The sequence below is a fragment of the Miscanthus floridulus genome, chromosome 10 (genome assembly GCF_019320115.1).
Source record: "Miscanthus floridulus cultivar M001 chromosome 10, ASM1932011v1, whole genome shotgun sequence".
Classification (NCBI taxonomy): domain Eukaryota; kingdom Viridiplantae; phylum Streptophyta; class Magnoliopsida; order Poales; family Poaceae; genus Miscanthus; species Miscanthus floridulus.
In genome coordinates this window covers 1,857,492-1,877,676 of record NC_089589.1, presented here as the reverse complement: position 1 = coordinate 1,877,676, position 20,185 = coordinate 1,857,492, and the positions used below count along the sequence as shown (strand labels likewise).

General features: G+C 45.9%; 3 protein-coding genes across 4 annotated transcripts; 1 reads left to right on the top strand and 2 right to left on the bottom strand.

Moving 5' to 3' along the window:
• Window positions 1-41: 41 nt before the first annotated feature.
• On the top strand, window positions 42-2,747 carry LOC136486068 (biogenesis of lysosome-related organelles complex 1 subunit 1-like). Of its 2 annotated transcripts, XR_010766651.1 has the most exons (5): window positions 42-225; window positions 320-525; window positions 814-919; window positions 2,344-2,486; window positions 2,589-2,747. XR_010766651.1 is itself a non-coding variant. In XM_066482841.1 (3 exons), the coding sequence occupies exons 1-3, from the start codon at window positions 108-110 to the stop codon at window positions 901-903; spliced, it is 414 nt and encodes a 137-aa protein (XP_066338938.1). In that variant the 5' UTR covers window positions 42-107; the 3' UTR covers window positions 904-951. The 2 variants fall into 2 exon arrangements, 1 of the variants encoding a protein (XP_066338938.1); XM_066482841.1 differs by lacking the exons at window positions 2,344-2,486; window positions 2,589-2,747 and having other exon boundaries at window positions 814-951.
• On the bottom strand, window positions 1,316-3,058 carry LOC136486067 (cationic peroxidase 1-like). The gene is made up of 4 exons (XM_066482840.1): window positions 2,605-3,058; window positions 2,333-2,524; window positions 1,833-1,998; window positions 1,316-1,701 (listed from the first exon to the last, which is right to left on the bottom strand). The coding sequence occupies exons 1-4, from the start codon at window positions 2,812-2,814 to the stop codon at window positions 1,316-1,318; spliced, it is 954 nt and encodes a 317-aa protein (XP_066338937.1). The 5' UTR covers window positions 2,815-3,058.
• A 5,157-nt stretch (window positions 3,059-8,215) lies between these two features.
• On the bottom strand, window positions 8,216-10,895 carry LOC136487485 (flocculation protein FLO11-like). The gene is made up of 4 exons (XM_066484610.1): window positions 10,268-10,895; window positions 9,961-10,153; window positions 9,149-9,203; window positions 8,216-8,725 (listed from the first exon to the last, which is right to left on the bottom strand). Exons 1-4 carry the CDS (start codon window positions 10,707-10,709, stop codon window positions 8,600-8,602), a joined length of 816 nt encoding a protein of 271 aa, XP_066340707.1. The 5' UTR covers window positions 10,710-10,895; the 3' UTR covers window positions 8,216-8,599.
• Window positions 10,896-20,185: the final 9,290 nt, after the last annotated feature.

Below are 20,185 nucleotides of genomic sequence, written 5' to 3'. Positions count from 1 at the left end.
ATACAAGTCATCCTCTCGTGCTATCTCTCACCCAGAAAAAAAAACAAATCCCTTAAAAAAAACTAGAAAAAAAGACGGCCTCCGGCGACCGGCGGCGATTGTGAGGGATGGACGGAGCCAAGTCACTAGCGGCGTCGGCGGGTGGGAAGCAGGATCTGGAAGAGGCGCTTCTACAGATCGTGCATCAGCACCACCGCCAATCCCTCCGCCAACGCCAACAAACCGGTACGCCGCCGCCCGCCGCCATTGCTGTCTCCTCTGCCCAAGTGACCGAACAAACTATTCACCCCCATCTTGCTCCACGCGCGCGCGCGCGCAGAGAGAGCGAAGGAGGACGCCCTGAGAAGCGCGGCGCGGGTCGCTGATCTGCTCGTGGACGCGGTCGACGGCGGGGTGCAGGAGCTCTTCGTCAACGAGAAGCGGATCGAGATCGAGGCCCGCGCGCTGCTCGGTACCATCGCTCGCTACAGGCGGCAGACTGATCAGTGGCTGGCTGCCACCAACGAGATCAACTCTGTCTTGAAGGTAGTAATAATAACTAACGGATTATCAGGGGGAGTGGTGTGACTGCTGCTCTCTGTCTGGTCGATCCTTTCCTCGTGTAAACTTTGCCCAGGGTGAATCTGAAATTCTGGATCCTGCTACACTGATTAGAGAACATGTTCTGTGATAAGGAAAACTAGAACACTGACTATATGTGATTGGTTAGGATACCATTCCTTCTGTTTGGATAGTTCGTTCTCAGGAAAAATTCAATCCAAATCATGTGCTAGTTGTTGCTGCTGAAGCATCCATGTTCAATTACATTTGTAGGAAATTGGAGATTTCGAGAACTGGATGAAGATCATGGACTTTGACTGTAAAAGTATCAATGCAGCCATACGCAACATTCATCAGTCATGAGTCTGCCTGCAATCATGTATCGTTTTATCCTCCTATTGGAATTGCGCGGGCTGTTAACCCTCTTTTGCAGAACTGTTTTCCTGTTCTGCTGTACAAATTTGGTACTTCAGTTTCATATTACGATGAGTACTGTCTCTGTTTTCTTCGCTTTCATAGTTTTGGTATATGATGAAAATACACTCCATCTAAGCGAGTCATCACAGTGGTGTTTTATCGAAAAAGTTTTTATCCATTAGGTTGTCTAAGTTTATGGTTGTTGAAAACGCGTACTAAAATTGTTTCAAAAACATTTTTCATGTCATTTTATTCTTTTCATATGTATGCTTTGCGAAGCTGTGAATACATCTTTCAGGAGGACTACAGTATGAGCAAAAGGGAAGCTTTCTCCCTTTTCAACAAAGATTACAAGGTGCTAGTTTACCGTCCTGCAGTTTTTCCTTATCTGTCCACTGGATCCAGTGAGGGGACTAATGTTGCTCATCTTCACCATCGCCGCGCTGAAATCGGTGAAGAATTTTGCCATGTTTGAAGAGTAGGTCGTAGTCTGGGAGTCTGCTGAACCTCCATTGAACAGTTGCTGGTCAGAATGCAGAACCCCCTTCTTGTTCAGCAAGTTCTTGTAGTAGAAGTTGTCAAAAACATAGGGTGTCGAGGCATCAAGGGGGGAAATGTTATTGTCACCAGTCTTGTTGGGACAATTTGTTTTCAGTGATGTCGCAAGGGACGTGTCGATGTTAGCTTCACTGTATATGCGGTTGCGGAAGTTGACACATCTTGCTTGCCCAATGGTGTGACCTCCTGGCAATTTTTTTTTATTCCGTATCAGTCAGTATTACTACCTTTTGCATTCAAGGAACAAATCTAGAGTTGACTATGATTTATGAATCAAGTATATGTTTGTTCCCAAAATTTGCATTATATTGCAGTACCTGAGAGTGCAATCATGTCAGTTGCACTCAGTTCTTTGTTTGAGAAGGACTTGGTGAGATCAGTGAGGTCAAGAGTTGGTGCTGGGATGTCGTTGTTTGCAGCATCTAGGCTTGCTGTCAATGAGTCACGCCTTCCCAGATTGACAGCCCAAGTAGGTCCTCCAAGCTGAAATAGAAATTGCGAACTCTTACTATTGTTTGTTTCTACTGGAATTGCTAAATTGGAATGCATGAAATGCACTTAGTCAATCAGTTGATATGGAATCTTTGAATATGAATGTTGACTTTTGTAGTTTAGTTTAGTGCTCCCTGAGGCTTGTTTTGGTCTAGGTTATAAATTTATCATAATCTCTCAAATATAAAGAGTTGTACCATCATCATTTCAGTTAACGAATTGGATAATCACTTAGTTGGGGTTTGTTGCGAGGTTCACAATCATAAACACTTTTACATTCAACTTGTTGCCTCTAACTTGAAATGTTTCTTTTGTTTTGTCTTACCGCAACAACAGAGTCACGTGCTGCCACAGCGACAATGTCAGCACATGATACCACCTGTGGGCAGATCCTCTCAAGCTGTGCCTTGATGCTGTCAATCACGTCAAATCCACGCAGGGAATTGTTGTTCGGAACAGCAGTCTTCTCCCCTGTGAAGGTTGGGGTGTCATCAAGCAGCACTGAGCCATCGCAGCCCTGCATAGTTAAGATTTCCATGCTTATGAATCCAGAAAATGTGAAGTTTAAAACATATGTGCAGATTTGGGGACACTTACATTAACAAAGCAGTCGTGGAAGTGGAGGCGGAGCAATGATGCGCCCATGCGGTTCTCCCTGGCAACGGCAGACCTTACTGCTGTTTTGATGGTGTTCAATGCATTTGGGCATGACTTGTCATAGAAATTTGCAGTAAGCTGAGCTGAAACCATGCTTGCAGCAAAGAACAAGGCCAAGACACTGCAAGCGAGGGGTTTACAGGAAGCCATTTTGCTCAGGGGTTTAGTGCGGTGTGTTGGCCAGTGTCAATGTGTGCAGATATTTATAGGCAGAATATTTGCGCACGATGAGTTTCTAACTTACTTTATGCAAGTGGATTTGAATATTCTATATTTGCTTCACCAGACTAAGTGGAGTGGTTTGTACTCTGTAGTCCGAAAGCGCATTGTATAAACAGATGTGATCGGACAAAGGCATGACTACATTATTAACTGGTATATTTTGTGGTTTATTATGCCGAATTGCCAGTTAAACTTAGTTCTATGAGGGAAATATATAATATAATATCCATATATAGAATATAAGGGAGGTCTTTTATTTTTAAATCTTGAATACCCCCATGTCTTATCACATTTGTTAAAAGGATATTCCATTATTTGCATTGCTTGGGTTCTGGGCCATCCAGAACTAGGCTCTTAACATTTATGGTGACAAATTTGAGTTCATCTTGGATGATTCTTTCTTTGTTGCTCTCTCCAGTTCAAACCAATTTATGGATATTGGACTTTTGATTCAATAATCCTATTGTACAACAGAGTTTAACCAATTCTGTTATGGATTTACCTACTTATTGAGAATATTTTGACTCTGTTCATCTGTACTGTCTAATTTATTTTCTTGATAAAGTTCGCAGATAGATAATTGGTATATGTACCAAATCACTTGGGGGTGTTCGCATAATTTTCAGTGACTATATGAGAGTGCAAATTGCTGGGAGAAACGTGCATCACAGATTAGTAGATGCCATTTCCTCAAATAAAATTTGACAGACTGACAGAAAGGTTGCTAGAAGAAAAATATAGTGGCAGTACAATCAGAGTTCCTTTTTCAGTGCTTTCGAACTGCATGGGGGTCGTTGGTAAAGTGCTAAGTATTGACTATAAACATTGCCTAAAGTAGAGGAGTTGCATAAAAGAATGAAGTCACATTTAAATGCAGCATATTATGTTATAATATAATCAAAAGGGAACAAAGAAAAACAATACTGGTATCACGCCGTACAATGCATATCAGCAGTGTTTATATGGAGTATAAATTTTTAATTGAAGCTTGTTCATGAATAAGTACAACTCTGCTTTTATCTTGAATTTGTCTTGAATGGGCACCGGCGGATAAGTTTTGAACTTTATATTTGTGTATAGACATTGAGTATATATGAACTCTAATTGTTGTTGGCCATAGTTTGTAAAAGAAAAAGGTAATGCATAGCATTGAACCATTTGGAAACTGCTGCTGAGTAGAGAGCTGCAGATGTTGTGACCTTGCCTAGATTTGACATGCAAACCATTAGTAACAGTTTTTTTCCCGAATGATGGTTGAAAAGCCAATAAACTGTCTCCAAACTGGAGTTTACCTACAAAATTTTGACTCTGTTCATCAACCGTCTATACTGTTGAAGTGTTTTTTTCCCCTTTTATATAAAGTTCTTACATGTCTAATTGATCTTCAGCAAAATGACTTGGTGTGGTTCACATCATTTTCTTTTGCTATACGGGAGTGCAATTTTGCTGGGGAAACCTGTATGAAATTGAATATCCCAGGTAAGTAGATGAGATTTCCTCAAACAAAGGTTGGTAGAAGGAAACAAAGTGGCAGTTCAATCATGCAGAGTTCTTTTTTCAGCATTTTGGAAGCCCATGGGGGTGGCTGGTAAGGTTCTGAGTATTTTATTATATGATAATTAAAAACATTACCTAAAGCAGAGGTTCGGCCCAATTATATATACAAAATGGTTCCATAAAAACTTTATGTCACTTTTAAAATGCGGCGTATATTATAGTACATATCATCGAAACGAAACAAAGAAAAAGAAGGCTAGCCCCTTCCTTCTATTTATTTATCATGAATCCATCTTGAATGAGCACTGGATGGAGCGTCCGTTAACATTGACAAGGCTGCTGTATTGCTGTTACTGTGTGTATGTGACCTCTAATTGTCATTGACCACAATCCACAAGGTTGCTAAGTGCGTGGAGAGCTGTAGATGCTGACATGGCCTAGGTTGGACAAGTAAACAATTGAGAACAGTTTTGGCGAATGGTGGTCGAAACGCCAACAAACTGTCTCCAAAACAAAGTGGTTGTATTGTAGATGCCAGATGAGTGAGGCCTGAGCATGAATAGTGAGTTTGGTCGTAGCCTCAGGTGTGAACAACTTCGATTCTCCCGAATCTTGCTTTTGTCAATCAAATTGGGCGGAACAGCCACCTTTGGCAATTGAGGCTCCTTTCTTTTCATAATTAATTAATAAATTAAAATAAAAAGCGTGACTGCGTGAGAGAGTTAGCCTAAAATAAAAGAGTAAAGACAGCACTAACAAGAAACTACTCCATGCATGTTTCGTGCCTGGGAATGCCCCAAACCTCGAAGCTTCTCAAGTTCTCATGGTTGCCCGTGTCCACACGGAAGGAAAGACTGTAGCTCAATATCGGAGGGAGAATGGCAGTACCTATCGATGGATGATACGGCTGCACTGCACCCCATGGACCGGCCGGATTAGTGCGCGTCGTGCATGCCTGTGGACTCAGACTGCCGCACTGGAACTGAAACTTGGATAGCTTGAGAGACAGATCGAGTGGGAGAAGTTGGTTGGTGGTGGCAACGGCAATTCGGTAAAGCACAAACCGAGTGGCGAGCCAAGGAAATGGCTGCTCCTTTCGACGACTAATCTTGGGTGCTTGCTAGTGCTGCGCAGCACAAATTACAGAGGAACTAATTGTCATCATCAAGAAAGAAATTACAGAGCATCTATCTGTCTCACATCAAAGTTGCAGAGAAAAAGAAAAAGGAGCAGCAGCTCTGGGTCTTTCGTCCATCTCCAACGTGACTTAGACTCAGCACTAGTCTACACAGGCAGGTTCACTGGCAGTACGGCACCCTCGATGTATGCTCTAGCTACCCAGCACCATTGCAGGAGCAAGGTCCAGTTCAGTCATGCGCGCCCGACGGCTGCCCGTACACAGGCACAGCGTCCTGTTGTCCAAGCTATCGAAGACACAAGAAGTCAGGGGGCACCACTACTGCATGTCTGGATCCTGATAGACTGATGCCACCACTAGACTTAAAGAGCACCAGCCCATATCAGTATCGCTTACCAAGTAACTCCACAAATCAAACATAATAAGGCATGTACACTGCAACAAATCAACAGAGCACACTAGTTCAATGGCACACGCGCACCACACTCCACCCAACACCATCCACACTGACATACTATTCCGTAACACACAAATCGTACGTACTACTGCCATATATTTGCAATGGCTTTGAATGTCAATGCTCAACACCCAACTCTAGGAACTGACAACACAAGGAAAACCTTTATACTCCCTCCGTTCCAACTTCAAGTTATAAGTCATTCGAGCTTTCTTGGAAAGTCAAAACATCTCAAGGTTCACCAAAGTTACAGAAAGAATTATAAAAATTTATGACATCAAATAGATAAACTATAAAAATATAATTAAACAAGAATCTAATGATACTTATTTGGTGTCATCAATGTTATTATTTTATTATGTAAGTTTGGTCCTTAACGTACCCTGTTTGGGTTGGACTTCATCTTCGCCTGCATCGGCCCACCCCATCTGTATTGGGCCCTTCACCAGGCGTTGAGGGGTACCCAAGGTTCACATAACAGACACCCTGTGTACCCCAAAAATATATAATTATCACATCTCGAGGAGTAAAACAATTTCAAACTTGACCACCTCTACAAGAGAAAAAGTATTAATATTTTTTATATTAAATAAGTATTATTAGATTGATTATAAAATATATTTTCATAGAAAATCTATATCGAGAGATAAATGTTGATATTTTTTCCTACAAATAAAAAGGTTAAACTAGAGAAAGTTTTACTACTCTGAAACCTAGAATTGCATTCTCTTTTTTTTTTTTTTACAGAGAGGTAAGAACTCATGAACAAATTGTGTTTTTTTCAGACAGAACATTATTGGCTTCCTTCTTTATTTATATAAATATTTTGAGGATTGAACACTAGCAATCAATTCATATACATATTATTAGAGCACAATATATCATGAAAATTAATGCTGTTGTACTGTATGCTGTGTACTGGTAATATATACTAATACATTAATTTGGCAGGTGCAACTGCAGCTGATGTAAAGAAGAGGCAAATATAATACGTCATATCTCTTTTTTATTTGCTGCCAAATTTGACTCTCTGTACTCTGTAGCCTGGTACGGAGTAAATGAGATCCATATGGGTTAATAAGGGAGTATCAATTTATTTTGTATGGAAGGTTATTAAGAGACATGAAATGAAACGAGATAGATATTCATGTGGTTCTATTTTGTGCCTGCCATGAATTGTTTGTAACGCTTATATATAATTTTATCTATATCCTGGGGCCAGGAGGAGAAAATTAAAAGCCCAACACAGATGCAGATGTGTGTTCGTGCGTAAGTTCAGATACTACAGCTTGTACTTGAAGGGATAAGACATTAAAAAAAACACAGATGCAGATCCAAATACGATTTTTTTAAATGATATTTTTTTAATGATTAATTATAAATATAGCATTTAATTAAAAAAATTATAAATCTAGTATCCTGTCGGCCACTGAATAGCCGACCGGTCCCCATCGGCCACCCAGGGGCTGGCTCGTACGACAAAGTGAGCCATATCAGACCGATGGGCCTTTCGGCCGCGCGGAGGCCGATAAAATTCTGTCGGCTACCGGCCGGTAGGTAGCCAGCGCGCTTCCACCTAGCCTAATCACTAAGCTATATAATAAAATATATCATCAAGTTTATTGTTTTCCATTTTGCGTGAAATGAAGTTCTAATCGTTTCGACAAGGAGAGATTCCGGCTGGCCGTGCCATGGATGCACTCAGCGCATCGCCGTCGAGCCGCAGGCCTTAGCCTGAACATCCGCGGCAGCCGGCAGGCGATCCGCCGCCTGTGCACGCGACGCAGTTCGATCCAGTCCAGTCCTGCGCGCAAGCCCGACGACTCCACGTAGACAAGCACAGCGTCCTGTCGTCCAAGATATTCAAGACACAAGGAGTCAAGGAGCACCACTCCTGGATGTCTGGATCCTGCCTGATACCACCACCACGCATCCATCCATCCTTCCAGTTCCAGCCAACGACTTGGAACACCACCAACTCATATCAGTATCGCTTACCAAGCACTAGCTCCACAAAACAACATATAATAAGACATGTAGCCATGTATGCTGCAAAAATTCAACAGTGCACACTAGTTCAGTGGCACGCACGGACGCACCAACCATCCACACTGCCAGACTATTCAGTAACACACATCGTACTACTGCCCTGCCATACATTTGCAATGGCTTTGTCAACAATCAAACACCAAACTCCAGGATCTAACAACACAAGAAGAAAACTTGATAGAAAAAGAGAACTACACACACAATATAATCCAGAGCTACTGTGTTGATGAAACAGAAAGAGACCGAGCGATTAGTTCTGTCCCTAAGTCCCAACCAACCCTTATGTTCCCATACAGTTGGAAGTCTATCTCCACCTCTCAAACCTCGGTATCAGCAGTAATATGCTACAACTACAAGTTTGCACAATACTCTAACGTTAGTAGTTGCCTAAACCGAGGCGTTCTCCAGCGATCACCAAGGTGGGTGGTTTGCCCCCGTGTTACAGACAGAGCTAGCTATACATTGCTAACATACCTTAGCCATCGTAAAAGTAATTCTAGCAAACTAGTAAACTACTTATGTACAAGAAAGGCCACGTATTCTAGGATAGGAGGAGCTTCAGCTCACAGTTTTCACTCCAGCTCAGATTCTGATACTTCTTCCTCTGCCAGTTCAAAGGCATCCACGTCTGCAAAGTATGCTTTTTGCTTCTTCACAAATTCTTCTGGTAACTTGGGTGTCTTTGCCAGGGGCCGCTTCTGTTCCCAAAATTGTAAGCAATCAGAAAGTTGAAGTAATGGCCATCATAAGAAGCAGAGCTACTCTTCCAAATGCAGATTTAACTACAGTATTTAACATTCAAAACATTCATCTCATCATATTGTTATATGGTGTTTCGCATAAACTTTTCAGAATAGATGCACTTATGCAAAGCAGGACAGAAGCGAAACATTAACAGATCACAGACTTTATTGCAGGCACAGCTCTATTGGTTAAATACTACCCCCATGATAAAGTTTGGAAAAAATGGTAAGTTTGTGATGGTAATCTTGTTGCGCAGACCCCTAAAGAGAGCAACGGAACAAGGCTTGGTAACAGAGAACTTTGTTTGTTTCAAAAAAAAACAGAGAACTTTGTAGGGTCATTATGAGGAAATGCAATCAGATTGCGGTCATGCTTACCTTTTTAGCTTCACGGCAAGGAGCTGATGAAGAGATGAGCCGAGTATCCTTTTTCCTGAAGACAAGTGAGTTTAATGGTTCAGTAAATGAAATGCACTCGGACTGTAACTATTAGATGTCAATGAAATAAGATGAACTAAAAGGATCCCTGAAGTCATGAATTCTGAATATCCTATGCTTGAAAGTTTTGACACTATATGATGTATGGTGTGCTTATTCTAACAGAAATGTGAAAGCTCACAACACAATCTCTTCTGATCTATATCACTATATGTCAGTTTACAACAAACGTTTAAGATATTGAGTGTTACAGCAATTCCATCATCTGAAAATAACATGAATGGAAAGATTTCATCTCAGTCTGGGACAACCAGAGCCTAAACTCTTGTTACCAGCAAGTGCCTTGGAACTGAGCATTGCACTAAATAAATGGTCAATGACATTATGCAACGTGCATACACGATACAGCACTATGTCAACAGTGATGGACGGTGATCATAAATTCCTAATGCCGTGCCCTTTTCAAGTAACAACTTACTAATTCTCTCAGGTGATCAGGAGAATGTGCATTACGCAAAATCATATACACTTACAGGTTACGGTATGACTCTGCCCTTTCAAATATGAACTGATTTGATTGCCCCAAACAATTACGAATGGATATCTTTGAAATTTAGGTGCAGCTATCTGGTTTCCACACTAAGCAAAAACAGGGGTAATTAATCCAAGCTACAAGAGAGGTCTATGACACCCACAAAATGACCTACCACTACACTAACTATGTTGAAATCGACATATCACGATTATCTCACCTGATGTTCCTCGTAGATTTTCCAAGAGGGGGGCAACTCACCGCAGCACCGGCAGGTTCCTTGCCCTTGCCCTTGCTGGTGATGGTGGGGTTGCCCCGTCCCTCAGCCTCAGCCTCAGCCTCGGTAGTCCTGCGCCTCGCGTAAACCGTGCAGATGGTCGGCGATTCGAACACGCTCCCCTCCTCGTCGAGGACTGAAAACCAAGAGCAGCATTAGAAATCCCAGCACAATGATGACCGAAGATGCCGCCACCACCACACCCAGCTGCGGCGGATCCAGCGCAGATGTGAGATGCAGATTCCCTCACCGGCAGCGAAGGACGGCTTGGGCGCGGGCGTGACCGTGGCGGCGGAGGAAGGCTCGAGCGCCGGCGTGGCCGAGGCGGTGAAGGACGGCTCGGGCGCGGGCGTGGCCGCGCCGGAGGAGGACGGTTCGGGCGCGGGTGTGACAGGGGCGGAGGAGGACGGCTGGGGCGCGGGCGTGGCTGAGGCGGAGGAGGACGGCTTGAGCGCCGGGGTGACCGAGGCGGAGGAGGAGCAGGTGGAGGAGGAGACAGCGGAGGCGTCGGAGGGCGCGGGGAGGGGCCGGCGTGCAGTCCTTCTGGGCTTGATCGGGGTCGGAGTCTCGGGGCGGAGGAGGAGGTTGGTGACGTCGCCGAGCGGCACCGACTTCCGCTGCCGCTTGGTGGCGCCGGGCTTCGGGCTCGTCGGCGCCGGCGGCGTCGCGGCGGCGCTGGTGGAGCGCCGCATCGGATCTCGCCCGCGTGCGGGGAATGGGAGTTGTGGGTTTGGGTGTGCTGCGGTGGATTTGGAGGAGAGGGCGGCGGTGAGGGTTGAGGAAGAGCGGAAACGGGAAGTGAAGCGACGGAATGTGTGCGAGGCGGAGCAGCGAGAATTCCAGAAGGGGATCGCAGTCGCACTTTGGAGGGGCAGGAAGATTGGAGAAGAAGTGTCCTGTTGGACGGAGGTGGGCTTGTGACCCTCTTTTGCTATTTGGGCTTATTAGGCCGGTTGTTCCAGCGATTTCACTGACCTTTTTTATCGGCCACAGAGCACAGCCCACACGGTCTGGCCTGCAAGTGGGTTGGGCTAAATGAATTTAGGCCCCTGTTTGCCTCAGCTTGCTCGGTCCGTGTGGCACCGCACAAAGAATCGTCGATTTCTTTGCAATATGGTACGGTCATTGGTAGGACAACTATGGCCCTGTTTGGCCGGGCTCCGGCGGCTCCGGCTCCCGCCTGTCGCTAGCGGCCGACAGGATGTTACTGTTTACCGGAGCCATTTTTTTCTCTCATCTTTTCCTCTCTCACTGACACCACCCGAGCCGGAGAAGCTCGTTTTTCGGGCTCCCGCTCCCGTTGGCACCTATCGGCTCGTGGGCGGCCGACAGGATGCTACAGTGCAGGAGCCGGAGCCTGGCCAAACGGGGCCTATATTGATACACCTATAAGCAGTCTCATGTAGTGTCGCATTGGATTTCTGATGACACAGAAGAGGGAGAGGGAGGTAAAAGAAAGATGTGGTTGTTTCGCCAAGCAACCACTTCGTAAGCTAAAATTTAGGGACATAACTTATATATCATTGTATAAGTCATTATTGTCGTGCAACACTGCAACCCATAAAACACTTCTTTGTTGTATGCATAAATTAAGAACCCTAGAATTAGTAAAAGACAGCTTAAAATATAACTCATTGCACTTGCTACCTCTTAAATCGTGGCAGTACAAGGGTCGGAACTCGATCTGGCGGGGGCACATTGATTGTACCGAGAATGTGCCCGTAGTCAGTCAATATACGGAGTATTTTATAGCAGATTTCTTCAGAATCGGGTGCTTCCGTTTGCGGCTTCAGACAGAAAATCACATTTCGCAACAAGGTTCCCGTGGTCCGACACATTCTCCTCCCGCGTCCCCGACGTGAAAAGACGTGTCTGCCTTTGGAACCGCCTCATATTCTCTTCCTCGTACCTCGCGCGTCCCCAAAGTGAAAAGACATGTTTGCCCTTGGAACAACCTCGTATTCTCTTCCTCGTACCTCACGTGTTAATAGCTCCTTCCTCTCCCTGGGTTGGGTTGTTTCATGAGAAGGATTTTATATATGCCACTTCGTCCAACTCCAATGGAGATGAAGATAATGTACGACGACGCCGAGGAGATGTCCTCCTCGTCCTCGGCCGACGTGAAGCTGGCAAAGAAGGCGTGGATTGTGCCAGGGCAGCGCATCGACTACACCTTCGAGATCGAGATGCAGGCCATGAGTGGCGAGAAACTGCCCTTCATCGTGCGCGCCACCGGCCTCCCCGTCGCCCCCGCACTGACAACGACGACGACAACCTCTCCCGCCACTTCAACGACGACCTTGTCAGGGGCGTCATCGAGCGCGAGACCCGCGCACTGGTGGCGTCCATGACCATGGAGGAGATCTTCCGGCGCACCATCAGCTCCTCCATCAACCACCAGTCCGTCTTCGAGTTCGAGAGCGTGCTGTTGAACTTTCTAGGATCATTAGGAGTATAGATCTAGCCGGTAGAATGGTTCTATTCGGAATAAAAGACGCAGCACATCCTAATACATGTAGAACTAGAGAGACATAGAGGGAAAGGAGAAGGTGTCGAACCTGACACCGCGGAGGGAGGTCCAGAAGCGTCGGCCATCTCGTTCGTTGGTGAAGTCTGCTCACGGGCAGCGACGTTCGGGGAAGAGGTCGATGAAGCCGTCGACGTCGGTGGAGCGGGGCGGCGTGGCTGGTTGCTTCCCGTTACTGGCTGCGCCCCTCTAGATCGGATTAGGGTTTAGGTGTCGGTGGGGAGCTTAGCTCAGGCAAACCTCGTGACTTGAGCCGCCGGCCCCCACCTCTATTTATTGCGCAGTATGATAGGGGCCCTCCAGCCATAGTGGGCTGGACGCACCCAATCAGGGCGCGGATCAAAGGCCCAACTAGGACGTTGGGCCCAGTTTAAGATTAGAGATCAATCTAACACGTGCAGCTCGAGCTCAAGCACTCATGGTGTTCATGGTGAACAAGGAGGAGCGACAGCGCCACAGAGCACAGCCCACACGGTCTGGCCTGCAAGTGGGTTGGGCTAAATGAATTTAGGCCCCTGTTTGCCTCAGTTTGCTCCGTCTGTGTAGCACCGCACAAAGAATTGCCGATTTCTTTGCAATACGGTACGGCCATGGTTAGGACAACTACATTGGTGCACCTATAAGCAGTCTCATGCGGTGTCGCATTGAATTTCTGATGTGCTTGTTTCGCCAAGCAACCACTTCGTAAGTTAAAATTTAGGGACATAACGTATGTATCATTATACAAGTCATTGTTGTCATGCAACCCATAAAACACTTCTTTATTGTATGCATAAATTAAGAACCTTAGAATTAGTAAAAGACAACTTAAAATATAACTTATTGCACTTGCTACCTCTTAAATCGTGGCAGGACAAGGGTCGGAACTCGATCTGGTGGGGGCACATTGATTGTACCGAGAATTGACTGAGTTTTTCCACCTGGCTTTTTCACTAATCACTGTGCCCACAGTCAGTCAATATACGGAGTATTTTATAGCAGATTTCTTCAGAATCGGGTGCTTCCGTTTGCGGCTTCAGACAGAAAATCACATTTCGCAACAAGGTTCCCGTGGTCCGACACATTCTCCTCCCGCGTCCCCGACGTGTCTGCCCTTGGAACAGCCTCGTATTCTTTTCTTCGTACCTCGCGCGGTCCTCAACGTGAAAAGACATATTTGCCCTTGGAACAGCCTCGTATTCTCCTCCTCGTACCTCGCGTGTTAATAGCTCCTTCCTCTCCCCGGGTTGGGTTGTTTCATGAGAAGGATTTTATATATGCCACATTGCCACGTCGTCCAACTCCAATGGAGATGAAGATAATGTACGACGACGCCGAGGAGATGTCCTCCTCGTCCTCGGCCGACGTGAAGCTGGTGAAGAAGGCGTGGACTGCGCCGGGGCAGCGCATCGACTACACCTTCGAGATCGAGATGCAGGCCATGAGCGGCGAGAAGCTGCCCTTCATCGTGCGCGCCACCAGCTTCCCCGTCGCCCCCCGCACCGACGACAACGACGACAACCTCTCCCGCCACTTCAACGACGACCTTGTCAGGGGCGTCTTCGAGTTCGAGACCCGCGCACTGGTGGCGTCCATGACCATGGAGGAGATCTTCCGGCGCACCATCAGCTCCTCCATCAACCACCAGTCCGTCTTCGAGAGTTCGAGAGCGTGCAGCTCGAGCTCAAGCACTCATGGTGTTCATGGTGGACGAGGAGGAGCGACAGCGATAGGACGCAGTTCGTGGACGTGTCAGGGGACAACGCCTTCATGGCGTTCATGGTGGACGAGAAGGAGCCACAGCGACAGGACGCCGCAAGGCAAACGGAGGTGTGGTTGACTGTCTGAGTCTGACAGAAAACAGAGCTTGGAAAGGGAAGCGTACATGGGCTCAAACATTTCCTTTTGGGGGCCCAGGGAGAACAGGAGCTAAAGAGCAGTGCTGGGGCCCGGTGGGAACAGCAGGCGTGGGTGGTCCGGATGGAGGCCAATATTGACGTCGAGATGAAAAAGGCCTTGTCGTACTCCGTTCCAAATCTCTAATTTGGCGTCTCATTTTTCACTTTAGTTCTCCACGAATACCCTATCTACGAGCCCAGATTTGATATAGAATTTGCATGTACTCTGTCTGGTGTCAATGGCAACTCTTATATAGCCGAATTCATTTTTTTTTGTTTTGAGAAAAAAGCCGAATCTATTAATTAGAGCTTGGAAAGCATACGTGAGTTATTTTTTGCTTTCGTTTTCTTTCTAATTTAGGCCCAAGCCCAACAGGAGGTGCAAAGCAGCGAGCGGCCGAGCAACGTCGCTCAAGTCAAGGAATCATCATGGAGGAGGGCCTGCCAATCGCTGAAGCCGCTAATTTTCCAGGTAGGGTGGAAAGGCTCACAGCATGTCCAACCCCACGTCCACCGGGCTTCTGTCCACTTACAGATCCAACCTTGCGACTCCTGTGCGAATGTTTTCGACAAAAATACAGACAAGAACTTTGTCTAAAATCACTGTTTTCCTAAGGCAACGCTGCACAAATGTGGTTCCTTTTGACTCCTTCTCACAAATTTAATACAAATTATTCAAAGCTGTCACTGAAGCTACTTTTTACAATCATTTTTATAAAATGGCTTCGGCTTCACCAGACAAGATACTCTACATGAGGAGCCGGAGCCGGAACCGGAACCAAATTAAATCACCCTTTTAATAACTATTCGTTTATTCCCTTCACCCCAAATTAAATCAAACTTTTAATGTTGGCCTAAGTCAAATTATTTTGAGTTTGAACAAATTTATAGTATTGTTACCAAATTTATTTTGAGTTTGAAGGGCGGGCCTGGTGCAAGCGGTAGAGTCTTACCGCCTGTGACCGGAAGGTCCCGGGTTCGAGTCGCGGTCTCCTCGCATTGCAAATTCCCTAGACCCCGCACAGAGCGGGAACTCTCTGCACTGGATACGCCCTACCATTTCATATAAAGTTAGTCAAACTTAAGATTATTTGACTTAGATTTATTCTAAGAATTGATTTATTTTGAAATGAAGGTAGCGGAATGAAAGTATGGATTGCATACAAGTAGAAAGCCTAAATTACTCCCCTCAAATTTGGTCAATGTCTAAATATTTGGTTCAATATAGTCGCCCAGCTATCTTAGTTGGTCCAATTTACCTCTTAATAAGATTTGTTTCTTTTTTTTTGTTTCTTTATGTACGAGTTGAGTTTTAATTCCAAAAGTTGTGAGGTAATAGTGGACATCATAATTTAATTTTTTAAAAATACATCATATATTTTCATCACTATTTCAACATGCCATGCCCTTTAATACAAATTAATTAGACACTAGGAATACAAAATTGTACAAAGCATAACGACAAAAATTAATATTATATTTTTTAACATAAAAATATAATGTCATCTATTACCTCACAAAATTTGAAATTAAAATTCAATTTGTACGCAGAGAAAAGAAGATGATAAATAATTTTGAATAGTAAATGAATTGAATATTAGTTTAGGGGTTTATGTGTACTTTGCCCAAACTTGGAGGGAGTAATTTAGGAACGACGGCACCAGCAGGAGTCAGCGTGAACCCACCAAGAACCCACCGTGTTACTATAAAATACTAGAATTGAGGACTATTAGTAAATGAATTGAATATTAGTTTAGGGGTTTACTGTATTATTAGTCGTACCAGAGGAGCCATCCAATCCCACCGTGGGTGTTCGCGCGCTCCTGTCTTTTTTTTTATTGAGACCGTGTGCTGTATTAGTCGTACACTCGTACCAGAGGAGCCAGCCAATATAATCCCACGACGCCGAGGAGATGTCCTGCACACGAGGAGAACGGCTGCCTGATGATCTGCGACGAGAAGCTCGCCAAGAAAGCGTGGATTGCGCTGGGGCAGCGCGTCGATCTCGCTCCCGTCGACCACACCTTCGACATCGAGGTGCAGGCCATGAGCGGCGAGAAGCTGCCCTTCATCGTGCGCGCCGTCGTCTTCACCGTCGCCCCCCGCACCGACGACGACGACGACAAGGGCCTCCGCTACGACGACAACCTCTCCCAGCACTTCAACGACGTCGTCAGGGGCGTCATCGAGCGCGAGACCCGCGCACTGGCGGCGTCCATGACCATGGAGGAAATCTTCCGGGCCACCACCAGCTCGTCCATCAACCACCAGGCCGTCTTCGAGTTCGAGAACGTGCAGCTGGAGCTCAAGCACTTCGACCGCCTCATCGTCTACGACGCCTGCGTCTACGTGAAGCCGCAGTCCGTGGACGTGTCGGGGAACGAGGACTTCTCCTACGTGGTGGCGGCGGAGGACGACGGCGAAGGGCACACGGGGAAGGTGCTGTTGACTGTTGTTCTGTTATATGAGCATTTTTTTTTCTTTTTTTGAGAGGTGTTATATGAGCATTTAGCTGACAGACAGACAACATGCATGGTTCAAGTTTTTTGTCGTCGTTTTTTTTTCTTCTTTTGGGCCCAGGTCGAAGAGGAGGTGCAGAGCAGCGCTGAGGGCGGGAGCAATCAGGAGGGCCGACCAAGCAAGATGGGTCAAATCATGGGGTGGGCCTGCCAATCGCTGAAGCAGCAAATCCTTCAGGTAAGATGGGAAGGAAAATCCGTTTTGGCCCACTGGGCCCTTATGCATGTGCACACCCACGTCCATTGGGCTCTGGCTTCTGTCGAAACGGCTTGGAGATCCAGCTTTGGCCCTTGGAACAGATAAAAAATCTCCTTAAAAAAAAGAAACGGTCATGTATTTTGTATATTTACTAGATCCGTGCCCGTACGTTGCTACGGGTTCAAAATCCACACTATTCTAGGTATTTCCTACAATCCTATGTATTTTTTAGCTAACACATGTAAGAAATATCTTGTGTGCATCATGGTTTCGATTTGAGACATACATGGCTAGCGAGAAATTTGGAATAGAGAATCTCTATATTTAGATAACTAATTAAAGAAGTTATTGGAGAATATTTTTCTATAAAAAATTCTATTCCTACCCATTAGTGAGGATACATAGTCTCTTGGAGTTGCTCTAACTATGGCAATGACTACTAATGTTTCTAAGCTGAAACCGAAACTATGGATTAAAAAGCATTGACGCGGTGCATATTGATTTTCATGTAATATCAAATCACACATATTACATGATTATTTTTTAAACAACATACTGCATTATTAAGATTACTGCATTATTATTACTTTGGGCATATCTAAAACTAAAATTTATTATCTTTAAATTTAATGCAGGTCGTGTATGGCAATGATGATACCACAGATGGCCAGCTCAAACAGCAAATAAAATTGTTGTCCAGCTATTCTCTAAAGGCGCTCTGGTTCGCCATGGCCATGTTCTACGCATCCCTGACCCATCACTATTCTACATCAACAACATTCAGCGTCGAAGACACACTATTCCTGGTTGCTATCATCGTGGATGCAGCGCTCATCCTGCAGCTGTCAAAATAGGGCAAGGCCTTGGTCTGCATCTCATGGCTCCTCCTAGAGCTGGCGACCTGCCTTCTGATTCTCTTGTTCAACAAACACTATGCCTTCGCCATCCTCGCCACGCTACTCCTGGCCGTCGTCGTCGCCCTCCTCCAGCCAAAGCTGCAGCACGCGGCCGATAGGCACGTGTTGCCATTCTTCACACAGGACATGATCGGAGACGATGAGGAGAGTCCACACCTGGGCCATCTGCTGGACCTGTCGCAGGGCATCGCCAGTTTTAGCGGCCTCTTCACGGTGATCGTCGGACGCTTCATGGTAGGGCCTGTCAACGTGGTTGGTTTCTTCTTCTTCTGTGCGATAGCTCTCGGGCTCTATCTGTCCATGGTGGTGACGGTGGGAGCTGTGACTCGACCCCACGCCAAGTGTCTGGCCATTGTCGTCATGGTCCTCGTCGTGCTCACGTTTATCGCCGCCTGCATCCCACTTGTTGGGCACTCGGGAAGCAAGCCACAGGTTGTCACGTAGTAGATCCTCCTTGGCATTCTGTTTTTCTTTTAGTTTACTTGTATGTATCTGAGTATGCTGTCCGATGCATGCTCAAGTTTGTGCAATTTTTTTTCTTTTAATTTATTGGTTCAAATAAACACAGCGGTGTATCGTGAGAATACAAATAACATGGATTTTTTCTGAATTCTCCTTTCATTTCTGTCAGCCGAACTGTGTTGGACGTGATATACTATGGTTAAACCTCATGGCAATCAGAGATCAATGGCAGGGATGGAAACTTAAGGAGCAGAACATCACGAATGCAACTGTAATCGTACTATATATTAACATTGAAAGTACCCGTGTCATATATTGCTATATGCTGTATCGTGCAAATATTTCAAAAGAAAGTAGATGCACTTATGGAAAAGAAGGCGAAAATGAAACTTTAACGACAGAGCTGCAGACCTTATTTTAGGCATAAGCAGATAAGCTCTACTCCTATTGAGAAGGGAACTTTGCCAAACTTTAATAATTTAATCAATACCAAATCTAGGAGGTCAATGAAACTATATATGCAACATGCACACTGGATGAGCAAGGTTACAGCACAATTTTAGGCCTGATTTACATACGGCCAGTGTAATTGATTTCAGTACCATTATTACGCCCTTCTCCAATAATAAACTTAGGGCTGTACTTATGAGGTTTCAAACACAAAATAAACACACAACGGTACACCCTCGTTTCTGTGGCTTATAAGCCGGCTAATACTGTTTTGTTGTGAAAGAAAAACATTGTATCATGGCTGATAAGCATGGCTAATACGATCAAGCGAACAGGGTGAGAGAAAGCAAGCTGCCAAGCATGCATGAGGCAGAAGCAAAAGCAGAGCATGAGGCAGAGGCGCGGACCAAGAGCAAGGCAGTAAGCTATTGTGGGCCAAATTAGCAGCCCAATATCCTATCCTAAACCCAACGTGCATAGCCTAGCCGTGTCCTCCCTCCTCTTTCTCTCTCTCAAAAAAAAATCGTGTCCTGCGGCTTCCCTTGCCCAGTCGAGCTAATCCGGCCGGTGGGGCCCATAAGCAGGTCGTCGACCTCCTCCCCCGCTTGACTGCAACACCCACCCCCCCCCTCCCAGCGCCTCCTATAAATCCCGCCCAGAAATCCAACACACCGAAAACGAGTGGGCCCTAGGAGTCAGCGAGAAGAGGGTTGCGCGTTTCGTTTCCATCGTTCCCGTCCTGCCACAAAGAGTAAGCTCTTCTCGCCTCGTCCCTCCTCTGCACCTCCGCGGTGCTGCTGCTTCCTCGCCACGCCAGAGCTGAGCGAACCCCACCCCACCCGATCCAATCCCCCTCGTCTTGGTTTCCTTCTCCTCGCCGGACTCTGTCTCTCGCCAAAGAGGAGCCGAGGCTGCTCGTTGCTCACTGCCCGCAGCGCCGGGAGTTAAGGGCCGGTGGCGTGGCCGATCGGCAGGGGGCGGAGGGAGGGTAATGAAGGGGACGCTGGAGCATATGAGGGATCTCTACGATCGCACGTGCCACAAAGATCTTCCGGCTGCAGAGGTGCGTTGTGCCGCATCCACCACGGTGCTGTTTGGTTCTTTTGTCAGGAGCATGGTTTCCTTTATCGGCCGAAATCTCCTGATATTTCCGACATATCCTTTTTATCCGCAGGTGCCGATAAGAAAATATCTATCTTTTTCGTATAAATTTTGTT

Excerpts from the sequence above, each read along its gene's own strand:
- LOC136486068 (XM_066482841.1), top strand. The coding sequence starts at position 108 with ATGGACGGAGCCAAGTCACTAGCGGCGTCGGCGGGTGGGAAGCAGGAT. Across the intron at positions 226-319 it reads CCGCCAACGCCAACAAACCG|AGAGAGCGAAGGAGGACGCC; the intron begins GTACGCCGCCGC and ends GCGCGCGCGCAG. Across the intron at positions 526-813 it reads AGATCAACTCTGTCTTGAAG|GAAATTGGAGATTTCGAGAA; the intron begins GTAGTAATAATA and ends TTACATTTGTAG.
- LOC136486067 (XM_066482840.1), bottom strand. The coding sequence starts at position 2,814 with ATGGCTTCCTGTAAACCCCTCGCTTGCAGTGTCTTGGCCTTGTTCTTT. Across the intron at positions 2,525-2,604 it reads TCCACGACTGCTTTGTTAAT|GGCTGCGATGGCTCAGTGCT; the intron begins GTAAGTGTCCCC and ends TTAACTATGCAG. Across the intron at positions 1,999-2,332 it reads CACGTGACTCTGTTGTTGCG|CTTGGAGGACCTACTTGGGC; the intron begins GTAAGACAAAAC and ends TTTCTATTTCAG.
- LOC136487485 (XM_066484610.1), bottom strand. The coding sequence starts at position 10,709 with ATGCGGCGCTCCACCAGCGCCGCCGCGACGCCGCCGGCGCCGACGAGC. Across the intron at positions 10,154-10,267 it reads CAAGCCGTCCTTCGCTGCCG|TCCTCGACGAGGAGGGGAGC; the intron begins GTGAGGGAATCT and ends CTTGGTTTTCAG. Across the intron at positions 8,726-9,148 it reads CTTGCCGTGAAGCTAAAAAG|AAGCGGCCCCTGGCAAAGAC; the intron begins GTAAGCATGACC and ends TTTTGGGAACAG.